Source organism: Strongylocentrotus purpuratus, unplaced genomic scaffold (genome assembly GCF_000002235.5).
Source record: "Strongylocentrotus purpuratus isolate Spur 01 unplaced genomic scaffold, Spur_5.0 spur5_scaffold_5, whole genome shotgun sequence".
In the NCBI taxonomy this organism is placed as follows: domain Eukaryota; kingdom Metazoa; phylum Echinodermata; class Echinoidea; order Camarodonta; family Strongylocentrotidae; genus Strongylocentrotus; species Strongylocentrotus purpuratus.
In genome coordinates, this window is record NW_022145611.1 from 43,285,057 (window position 1) to 43,297,550 (window position 12,494).

Consider the following 12,494-nt stretch of genomic DNA (forward strand, 5'->3'; position numbering starts at 1 on the left):
CATCGCGAATAGACTAAATCGTGAAAAATATGCGATAAAATTCACGATATCGTCAATTTTATTGCAATTTTATTGCATATTTTTCACGAAGAAATTCACGAAATTGACGATATCGTGAACTTTTCACGATGAAATTGACGATATCGTGAATTTTATCGTGAAAAGTTCACGATATAAAGTTCACGATATCGTCAATTTTATCGTGTACTCTATCGTGTACTCTCCTGACGGGCGCTTCGTAAACAAAACCAGCCCTAGCTGGGGGAGACAGAGAGAAGGAAAAAAGGGAAAGGGAAAGAGAAGATAAAAGGAAAGAAAGAATAATAAGATGAAAAGAGGGAAACGGGGGGGGGGGGCGAAGGGCTCTTGCCTCCTCCTCACCCCCCCCCCCTCCCCGCCAAAAAATAAATCAGAGAGAGAGAGAGAAGGGAAAGGGAAAGGGAAAGAGAAGATAAAAGGAAAGAAAGAAGAGGAAGAAGAAGAAAAGAGGAAAACGGGGGAAGGGCGAAGGACTCTTGCCCTCCCCCTCCCCCCCCCCCCCGCCAAAAAATAAATCAGAGAGAGAGAGAGAAGGGAAAGGGAAAGGGAAAGAGAAGATAAAAGGAAAGAAAGAATTAAGAGGAAGAAGAAGAAAAGAGGGAAACGGGGGCAAAGGGCTTTTGCCTCGTCCCCCCGCCCCCCGCCAAAAAATAAATAAGAGAGAGAGAGAGAAGGAAAGGGAAAGAGAAGAAAGAAAGAGAAAAACGAAAAAGAGGGAGAATAGGAAAGAAAGGAAAAGAAAGAAAAGAAAGGAGGCAAGAGCCCTTCGCCCCTGTTTCCCTCTTTTCTTATTCTTCTTCCTCTTCTTTCTTTCCTTTTATATTTTCTTTCCCTTTCCCTTTCCCTTCTCTCTCTCCTTATTTATTTTTTGGCGGGGGGGGGGGGGGGAGTGAGGAGGAGGCAAGAGCCCTTCGCCCCCCCCCCCGTTTCCCTCTTTTCTTCTTATTATTCTTTCTTTCCTTTTATCTTCTCTTTCCCTTTCCCTTTTTTCCTTCTCTCTGTCTCCCCCAGCTAGGGCTGGTTTTGTTTACGAAGCGCCCGTCAGGAGAGTACACGATAGAGTACACGATAGAGTACACGATAAAATTGACGATATCGTGAACTTTATATCGTGAACTTTTCACGATAAAATTCACGATATCGTCAATTTCATCGTGAAAAGTTCACGATAAAGTTCACGATATCGTCAATTTCGTGAATTTCTTCGTGAAAAATATGCGATAAAATTGACGATATCGTGAATTTTATCGCATATTTTTCACGATTTAGTCTATTCGCGATGTCCCTTCAGGGCCACCATATAAAACAGCATATGAGGAACTAATTCTTCAACAAGCTCTGCTTCTAGTTAGTTCCTCTTTTCTCTTGCTATTTCTATCATATCTGTCGTTTTATTGTATATTTTTTGTAATATGCTTATTCATTGTATTATGTTTGCATCAGAAATAAAATCAGTTGAATATAATTTGAATTTGAAAAGGTGTCTAATTAGACAATATTCATTATCGATTTTCCTTTCTTATTTGAAAGCTGCACCATGACAAGAAATTATTTTCAATTTTTCATGATTTCATCTGGAAAATAGTTGTCATCTTCTTGTTTTGATAAGATAATACAAAGTCTTTCCACTAAGTATTTCGTCACGACATGAATAATACCGAGATAACAGAAGTTATTTATTTTAATAAATAGTGCAGAATCTTCATTCCAAATGAATCATTCATACTATTGGAGTTAATTCTATATCTTGTGCCTATTTGCATTTTGACTTTTCTTCTTTACCTTATCAACGCCTCGTAGAGACCCACCAATCGAAAGAAGTAACCGTTGCCAATATTTCAAGTTATCTTGTGTGCTTTTCCCTATAAGAGTCTAGATTGATCCGCGCCCTTATCTCGCCTTGAGATATGGGAATGGGTTTTAAACTTTGAGTTAAGTTGAGAGATTATAAGTCTTCTCGAAGCAATGTCCAGTCACTCCGACGATCAGTAGCAAGTGGAGCAGGGCTATTTGGTGCTGAGAGGTTCTTCTCTCGAGTCCCGTCGACCATCATTCTATTGTGTGGAGTCTGGAAGTAATTAAATATCTATCTTGGACCCGTAGTGAAGCAGTGCAGCTTTTCAAACTGCAGGTAAGTTTTTTGTCTTCATTTTTTTTGTTCATAATTGTATAATATTTTTGCACTTTAATGAAGTGTAATTTGACATTACAAAATAACAAAAACTGACGAAAATTGTCATCGGAATAGGGTTTTAGACACCCCATAAAATATTATCGTCATTCCCCCCTGCCCCATTTACCATTTAATGTTGGCAGAAAGAAGAGCTGTGGCTGTACATTACCAAAATAGACAGAATCGTCCATCGGGAAGGGGATGTAACACTCCCCTCGAAACAAAACACCTAAGTGCCCTCAAACCAAGTTTTGCACCCTTATTGTCTATGTAAAGAAAAACCTTTTTTTTTCTCAACATTCTGAACTTGATAACTCAAAAGTGTTTCATACGATTTGGTACACATTTTCGTAGTAAAATCTTGAGCGTTACAATTTTCTCGAGATGTAATTTGGTTATTATGGCTACTTTTAGGAATCCAATACAATTAAAAAAACTTATATGAATGATAGTTTTGCACTAAATTACACCTCACACATACTTAAACTTGTACTATGTAAATTTTAACTGAGAGGAATGAAACACCTTTGAGTTAGAAAATGTTTAATTCGTTTTTGTTCACATCTAGCTTGCTTTAAGGGTACTTTTTTTTAAAGGGGGGGGGGGGCAAAGGTTTTCTATCCCACTTAGTATTGAGCTTAGGATGAACACTCTGGACTTTCGAGAACATAAAGATCTAGATGGATGTAAAGATTTATCAAAGTAATAATTATTGTACTGTGGGACAGAGCCATGGAATAATAATAATAACAATAATAATAACAGTATTATAATAATCTTGTTTACCTAGGGAAACCCCACCCCACATCGCATAAAACTATAAGCTTCAGGTAATATTGTCTGGAGAGATGCGATGTCGAGACTTTCAGAAGTTAGTAGTCTAAATACTATGATAAATAAATACAAAATAATGAGCAAAGTGCCCATATGGTGCATACTTTGGTTGAAGCATCATTGAATCATTCATTCATTTTTAATGATTTATTTGGGATGCTACCTGTGTCATAAAAGACCATTCTCACTTTACTCACTTACTTTACAAACAACAATGTATCAATCCTTGCATTTGGTTTTGTAGCAAGACAGTATTATAAGTTGGAGGCTGTTCAAAATGAGTCAAAATGTAATCATGAAACACTGAAGTCAATAGCAAAATACTTTTTGAAAGCTTAAACCAGGTAGGTCTCACCTTCCTGTGTAAACTTAATAACGTTATACAAGAATCGTTGAGGCACGAAATTAGCTCAATATTCTTCCATCAGCACAAACTTGTACATTTTGACGAGACAATTTGAAAACCATGGCATTCAGTCAATCGTATAACAACATATTCAAGAATAAGAAACAGCAAATTATTATTTACCATATAGACCAAGGTTATAGAAGTTGCACATTTTTGGTATACGAGGCTGTCAAAATGTGGGTACACTGTCTTGTTTTGATATCATTGTATAAGATATAGTCGTTTTATGTTATTTAATCTTTGTTGATGTTGTTTGTTCGTTTGCGTTCAATTAACTGAGGCTTACATTAAATAGATGTATATGCCTATCATAGAAAGATAAACATGATTCCAGTCAATAAGGCGCGGATCCAGGATTGTCTGTATGGGAGTCGAATTGTTTTTCCGACATGTGTTATTACGGAAGATTCCGTCAACCCTTTCCGCCCCCCCTCCCCCCCCCCCCCCTCTCTCTCTCTCTCTCTCTCTCTCTCTGTCTGGGAGTGAAAAGGGTGGGTAATGGCGGATAATATAGCAGCTCCGAAAGGAGGTGGGGATGTTTTCACCCCTGCAATCATGGACCTACTAAATGCTTATGATCAATAAGGGCATTTCGACACCTGGAGTTACCTCTGGCGGTTCAAGATTTCTTGATCCGAGCATTGTACTTACAGATGATTTGTTTCTGATTTTCTTGACATCTGACGTCAAGGAATAGACACAGCAAAATACCTAACCCCACCTACCCATTAAACAGTTTATGTTCGTCTTATCAGAACATTAACTAGATAAACGACGAAAAAGTCATAATGTTTCATTAACGTTAGTACAGTTCTTTGATTGTTCACCGCCTTTTATATAGGTCTAACTTTCGGCAAAGACCACGGTTTTTATAAAGTACTGATTGCTGATTGCGTAATCAAATGTACCGTTAAAGATTACATGGAAAGAAGGGTCATCTTGATGTCAGGTGTTGTCAGGGGTTGAGATATTTTCTCAAAATATACAACAACAACAAATAATTTTGACTAGGAAGAAGGGGCAAGATGCGTTTTTAATTAATGTTATAAATGCCATTTCCATTACAAATTCAACACAAGTATTAACTTTTTTTACAGTTGCATATCCAGCAGAATGTAGCCCATAACAGTGGCGAATCCAGGGGGGGGGGGGGCGGGGGGCCCGACCCCCCATGGGAACACAAACGTGTAAAAACACGTGATTTTTAGCTTTTTTTGTAGGGGGGGGGGGAGGGGTGCAAATTTTCAAATTTTCGAGGGCCAAACAAAAAAATGTGCTCACTACCCCCCCCCCCCCCCCCCCCCCCCACGGAGCGACTTTTCGGCCGGCGCGATTTTCAAATTTTTGGGAGGAAACAAAAACAAACAAAAAATTGGGCCCCCTTCCCTGAAAAATCCTGGATCCGCGCCTGGCCCATAACCACCCTCTCCATGTTTAGCAGGGTTGATCCCCTAGCCCATCTTCCCCGACTATCAATTTCTGGATACGGCCCCCTTTCATCGTTTTGATTATGTTCCCGAAAATGTGGATATACTGTATTGATTTGATTTTGATTCGATTTTCTTCTGCATTCATGTAAGTTTACATTTTTTCGATAACAATAATATAAAGTACATTAAGTATTTTTCTGACAATGAATCATAAATCAGAAAATACATATATATATATATATATATATATGAATTGTTATTTTCAAAAACGAAATGATAAATTGTCATAAATACTAAATTTCCTCAAACATTTTTACACATTATAAAATTATTTGCGGAAGAAGGACTGTCATTGTAAGCAGATTGCTTGATAATACGACAGCCCCAGACAAAACTCATGAAATATATTAAAGTGCGGATTCATAGAAAATCACAAATATGGCAAATAGCGTATTACTAGAAACTGGTAAGCTAACAGATGGCCATCGTGCAAGTTTTAGTTCAACTACATATCGGGTGATTTATAAAAATACAAATAAAACAACCTCTATAGCATCTGGGATATGCGAGAGATTCGCCGGAAAAATAACGATGTTTTAATGCCGTCACAATATGAACCAACCCTGCCCAAGCAGACGACACCCCATAAAGAATGAACATAATTGCAATGCTTTTATTTCTCAAATTATAATGAGTTTAGTGTATATAAATGTGATGGAATTTTACATCATTCAAAAAGGGATATGATCCCCATTCTGAAAACTAAATTCTTTTGTTTGTAAATACACAGGATAGGGGATAATGAACAATCAAAGAAACCACACTTTCAAATTAAAAAACCTCCGGAATGATAGCATGGACGTCATTTGTTCCCTCTTGAAACGCCGAACATGCCGCGGTGTATGCAGCTGAAAATACAATGGCGTCCTATTTTGTTTACAAGCGACAGATTCCTTTTTCTTCTTTTTTCCTTGCATTTTTCATCCAAATAATACCATGCACGGGGTTTAGAGTGAGGCAATAGATTAAACATTTCGCCTGAGGGTATTGAAGTAAGAGAAATAACTGAAGAAAAGATGACAAAACAGGCAGTGAAATTGTGTGAGATGTCATGGGACATCGTCTGCTTGTGCACATCATGTTCAACATGTGACGTCATATCTCAGCAGCGACCGGAGAGCTTTTCAGGTGCTATGTCGGGGCTGTATCTAAGCGTTTTGTAATTGTTAATAATCATTACTTTGAATGTTGTCTAAGCATTGGCTTTTGATAACCTTGGCCAATCAAAGTGTCACCTTTGCAATAATGACATTAAAGTTAGTTTTTTAAATCAATGAATCTTCTCTTTAACACATTTATTAAGCAGAAACGGATAGGTAATTGAAAATACAAATTTCGATGATGGTGATGCAGATGATGATGTTAATGATGATGATGATGACGATGGTGATAATGATTCGAATGAAAGAAGAGATGACATGGTAAGGGATAAAGAGTTGACATAGAAATTCTACCTTGAGTATACAGATAATAACATAGTTTGAGTAGAGGGAGCAACATGATTTAATAGATTCTGAGAGAGAGTTCCATATAGGTCAGGACCATGGTGTCTTATGAATCTATGGGCAATAAGTAATTTCGGGTTGGTTCATAATGAAGAAGAAAAAAAAACCGATTACAATTTTGTATCTACCTCCAATTTTCATTACTATAGCAAATCAGTAATTAAATGAGTAAATTGTTTGTTTTCCCATCTCTACAAAGCAATCGTGGTAGAACCATGACAATCGGGGTAACACCATGTCAATTCTTGCATCATGATTGTCAGACTTTATTCTTTAGTCACTTTTTCCCCACTGGGAGAAATCGGGTCAATTGATCACTCGCAACCATCCGCACTATTGATTTAACCTTTTACCTGTAAAGAATAGATAAACGAATATAATTAAAATAGGAGCTATTCCCATCAGTAGGAGCTATTCCCATCAGCTACACATGCTAATCATTTAAAGCAAATTTTATTTTAAGATACACTTCACAGAGGTATACAATCAAATATTTAGATCTAGATTAGGACACCGTTATAGGTATTTCACCGGTTATTTTAAGAACACATAAGGCATGTGGTTAAAAAGGAGAAACATTTAGATTGACCTAGTAACCCGTTGGTGTGTTGATTTGAATGGACAATATTACCAGTTTGGTCGATAAGTTTCAAATCTAGTAGCAAAATCGAATCATATTAATAACCGATAATATTTTGTATTAAGATGGATTATTTTATGGATTGATAGTTGATGTGATTGCCATTATGCTGTTGAAAAAAAGGCTATAAATTCTAGGGGGAACCGGTACAAGCCAGTATATGGACAGTGTTGGTCTAGGGCCGTCGGTCTCATAGGCCATGTAGGCTGTGGCCTTTAAGTTATATTCATTTCAAAATTTACCTTACCAACTTTTAACCTCATGCTAAGGCAAATTTAAATTTTACCTGCATGATTATTCTCTATTTTTTAATATTCTATCGTTACAGGCAAACTAGGTGCATCTGAAGTCTGAACGTCTTTATTCTGCTCTCAATCATGTCTTTCCAACGCACGGGAGTGATGACCACTGTGGTCTTCATGGTTGGCTTTCTCTTCATGCTGACCACCAGCTCACTGGGCGTGGTCGCCCAAGATGCACCCCTCTCTGCACCCCTTGACGACTCCTGGATTACAAGCATCAGGGAGTTCGTCAAGAGGCAGGCTAATGATCCCTCCGAGACTGGCCTCTCAGAGGTGACACCGTCACCCCTTGTTCCTTTAGATGACGCCGAGCAAACCACCACAACAAAGAAGCCCAAGAAGAAGAAGAAAAATAAGAACAAAAACAAGAAGAACAAGAAAAATAAAAAGTCGACGCCGGCACCCATGACGACGATCTTGAATTTAATGGAAACGGAAGAGGTGGCTATTCTGGATAATAAAGGCTTGATGGGTGAGTCGCTGGGAGAAAACATCACTTTAAGCGCCTACCCGGAGGTGGTGTATTTGTTTGAGGGGCACAATGATACGATCATGTTCAACTTTACGAACCTGCTTGGACCTGTCATCATGAACTTTGAGAGTGAGAACGAAAAGATATTCACGGTAGTTAGTGATGCGAGCGTGGTCTTTGACCCTGAGGATCCATCTTATAATGGAACCTTAGTGGTTACACTGAAAGGTCGCAAGGTAGACATCACCAAACTGATTGTACACGTTACCGATATGGAAGGTGAAGATGTCTTTGAGACCCCGATGACGTACGTTGTCAAAACGAAACGAGTTCCTCGCCTCATCGACTCCATATTTGATTTCCTCCTCCTACCTCTCATTTTGATCACCACAGCTGGTATGGGATGCAAGATGGACTTCATCATCATCCGTGACAAGCTCAAGAAACCATTCCAGATCCTGGTCGGTCCTGTCTGTCAGTTCATCTGCCAACCATTTTACGCCTTCTGTATTTCCAAAGTTCTGAAGCTGAGCGGTATCACCGCGGTCGGACTGGTCACAGTGGGGTCATGTCCTGGCGGAGGAGTCAGCAACATGATCACTCTTCTTCTGGATGCTGACCTCATCCTCAGTGTTACCATGACGTTCGTATCCACCTGTCTGGCTGTCGCTATGCTTCCTATCAACATGCTCATCTACGCTCGTCACTTCTTGTCTGGATCTGGAGAAGGTGGAGGAGTCAACATCCCCTTTGCCAACATCATGATCCAGATCCTAATGTTGACCGTACCCGTCCTGTTCGGAATGCTCATCCATTACAAACTTCCTAAGGTTGCCCATTATGCCGTCAAGTCCCTCAATGTTTTATCACTCACCATGGTGGGTACCACGCTCATTGTAGGAATCTATTCTAACCTCTACATCTTCAGTTCGGAATGGCAAGTCCTGTTGGGTGCATTTCTTCTACCAACATGTGGATACATTACAGGATTCAGCGTGTCAAAGTAAGAAACCATTGCCACTATTGCTCCTTCAAAACATAATTCCCTTATTATAAGTACAATACAATTATAGGACAGCATCAAAACGAGGGGCGCAGACCTACGGGGTAGTTCTACCAAATATTTCCCGAATATTTATATAGAACATTTGCTAGGATTAATGCATATTCTCCCATTTTGACTATGAATGACCAAACAGTATAAGGTTATGGCCTATTCCCTGTTCTTGAGAAGTTTTTGTATCGATCCATCTCGAGAACTTCGGACTTAATATTATGTTTTAGTTAGTGAATGTGAAATTTGATTTCTATTCATAATTATTTCTATTAAAAATATCAAAACTTCTTGACCTAAGCTGCCATGTTACGCAAAAGAAATGTATTACAAAAACACAGCAACAATGTGTTTTTAAAATGGGAGTCAGTTTGTGGAAAGAAAAACATTTTATGCAAATCACTCGTAATCCTTATAGTTCTTTAAAATGTATTATTCGTGTTGTTTTGTTCAGGTTCATAGCTCGCTTCCCGATGGAGTCTGCTCTAACGATCATGGTTGAGACAGGAGTTCAGAACAACCTGATTGCCATCTCAATGATCAAGCTCTCTTACCCTCAACCTGAAGCGGATCTCATGGCTAGGATGCCTATCTTCGTTGCTATCTCATCGATCACCATTGGTTTGATCATGATCTGCCTCTCTATACCTATCAATAGGAAGAGACGAGCAGAGAGGAAGCAGAAGGCCGAGGAGATTAAAGAATTAGACGACAGGTTAATATTCTCTCTTTTGATATTTTTGTTTCTTTCAAGAATTTTGTTATCACTAGCTGTCCCTATATTTTCCTCATCCAAAGCCGTCTCCTCTATGATAAATCTTTGTTTAAAGGTAAAGACCAGTTATGGTCATGCGATTGCATTGTGAAAGAAACGTTGTGGAATCAATCAGAAAAGGTTGATCATCTTGCATCCGCATCTGCAAGGTTCTGGAATCATCAAAATGATATGAAAATTGGCCCATTCTTCGTAAAGTTACAAGCACTATACACAGAAAGATGTATATGGGACTACCCTATATCTCTCACAGACCATGAGAGAAATAAATTTACCAAATATATCAATAAGTAGGCGGTTTCCCGGCAAATTTTTTATAATCATGTATAGTCAAAACATATTCTTTCACATGATTGGTAATGAGAGCTTCCATTTCATTTTTTGAAATATGGGCATTTCCAATACTGGTCTTTACCTTTAACTTGTCTCCATCACGTACTAAATTATCAATATTCTTCTCCCAGTCCAAAACACCTCTCTTCTTATTTGATCTCCCAGAGGGCGGGGTGAGGGGGGGGGGGGGGTAACATTCCCAAGGTAGGCTTAATTGTGTTTGTCTGTATGGGAACTTTGGTATAACCCCATATGTTTACTGGAACGCTATTCTATGCATTGCTTAACCATTTACTTTCAGTTTTGAAGTAATACATCAGAGACAACAATCTTCAAAATTTTCATTGCAAGAAAAACATGAGGAAGGACTTGTAGAATGGAGCTTATCGAAGTACAAAGGAAATGTCTAGGCGAATATTAAATGCAACATTATTAATGACGATGATGATGATTGTATGGTAATATTTTAAATCTAAATGAGTTTATACTGACACAATTTCGTCTATTTCCATTACAGATATGACAAATACGAATTCGAACCAGCGATAAGGAACGGAAGCACAAAAGCCACTACTAACGGTCATTTCCCGACCACGCCCATCTCTGAGGTACCCCCTTCATACGAAGAAGCGGAGCCTTTCATTACCCAGCAGAAAATGGCCAAAGAAACAATAGTGTAATCAATGATCATTCACTCTCTCAATGCGACATGTTGAGATATGATAGAAACTTGTTACAATCTCTAGACTCAGATCTAGATAGCCTCTGGGAATTTCGAGTTTGAGGGATGGAAGCGAACCTGCATCACCAATTTAGAGGTGGTAATGAATTCCAAAGTTATTACAAGACGAGCTATCCAAGCTCATCTTTTCATGACGAGCGTCATGGATTCGTCAAGGGATGCTTCATGTTCGGACATCGTGCGGAGAATGCTTTCAACACTGGGAAATTAGATGTCGCCTTGGATTTGACTGCATTCACCAAAAGATACATATATCCCATGCAGGAGATTGACTAAACAATCATTAAATCACATATGCAATCATCCTGAGAAAACCATGGAGAGAATTTAGATTATTTTGCCATTTATACTGTGTAATTTCAATTATTCGCATGGTTCATTTTGTATAGAACCTTATATCGTTATTCTCTTATAATATTAAAAGTCGAAAATTCGTAATATATATACATTTGATTGACAAATTAATATAAATGAATACATTCCAGTATTTCACAGGGTCGATACAAAATAAAGTAGCATGTATGCCGGGATGGCTTGAATTGGTGAGAACGTACACTGTAAAAAATAATTTGGTCATTGGTAATTTTTACGTATTTTTTCCATGTAGAATTTACTTGAAAACATTAGTTTTGCCACTTACGCACTAAATTTAAGTCTTGCTAACTCAAACTTTCAATTTAGTAGAACATACGTGGAATATTTAAGTAAAATCAAATAAATAAGAACTTTAAGTAATTTCAGCTTGTATTAATTTAGTAATTTTAACTCAAAATCAGAAATTATACGTATTACTCAAACAATTGATGTTGATTATTCTCATCTTTTTAAAGTAAGGACCGATGCAGTGCGTAATAGAAATATTTACATAATTTATGAATATTCATTAAGACCAAATTAACTCTTTTTTAAATAAAACAATTCTTTTTTGTGGTTGAATGAAAATTTAAGGACTTTAAAACATTTACTAATTCATTTAACATGGCTAAGCAAAGACAAGACAATTTTTAATTGTTACCCAGTTCAAAACAAATCAAAACTTGATATTTCAGGAAATTGTCAACCACTTTTCCTTTTAAGATGCTACGATCAAGTATATATAAAATTTGGAGCCTTTCAATATGTGTCGAGTGTAAGTGATTAGTGATTAATCTTAAATAGAAGTAGTGAATGATTAGTGGATGTTACTTGTTAGATTAGATGGGTACCAAATCGTGCAATATGTAATCATATCATAGTTTTTTTTTAATTATCTAAAATGATTACAATACTTAAATTATTTACGTTAATGTAACTCGATTTAACTGAGTAAAAATTTATTCAGCAAAAATAAGTAAATTCTACTTAAGATGCCGTAGGTAATATTTACTTAATAAAAATAAGGCAATTCTTTTCCTCAGTTTTGTTGAGTTACTTCGACTATTATTTTTTTACAGTGTAAGCTGTTCTATATTGAACTGTAACGATGGAAAACAAATGGAAAACACAATTTTGTTTCGGAAAACAACTTTCGTAAACAATAACAGGTAGATCGGAAAATTTGTAATGGAAACTTTATTCAATTAAATGAAAAAGTTGCTGTCTGCATGTTGCTACAGTTTATATTTTGTTTTACTCAATACGTTTATATGGTAGAGACAGCAAATAGTTTCGGCGGAACAATTTAACATTATATACATAATATAAAACTAATGAAGCACAAAGCATGATGACATTTATATCAGCTTTA

The 12,494-nt window shown here is 37.3% G+C and overlaps 1 protein-coding gene across 1 annotated transcript; it reads left to right on the forward strand.

The window, feature by feature from the left end:
- The first annotated feature begins 2,002 nt into the window (after nt 1-2,002).
- On the forward strand, nt 2,003-11,396 carry LOC575621 (sodium/bile acid cotransporter 5). The gene is made up of 4 exons (XM_030999810.1): nt 2,003-2,170; nt 7,419-8,867; nt 9,373-9,633; nt 10,544-11,396. Exons 2-4 carry the CDS (start codon nt 7,468-7,470, stop codon nt 10,704-10,706), a joined length of 1,824 nt encoding a protein of 607 aa, XP_030855670.1. The 5' UTR covers nt 2,003-2,170; nt 7,419-7,467; the 3' UTR covers nt 10,707-11,396.
- Nucleotides 11,397-12,494: the final 1,098 nt, after the last annotated feature.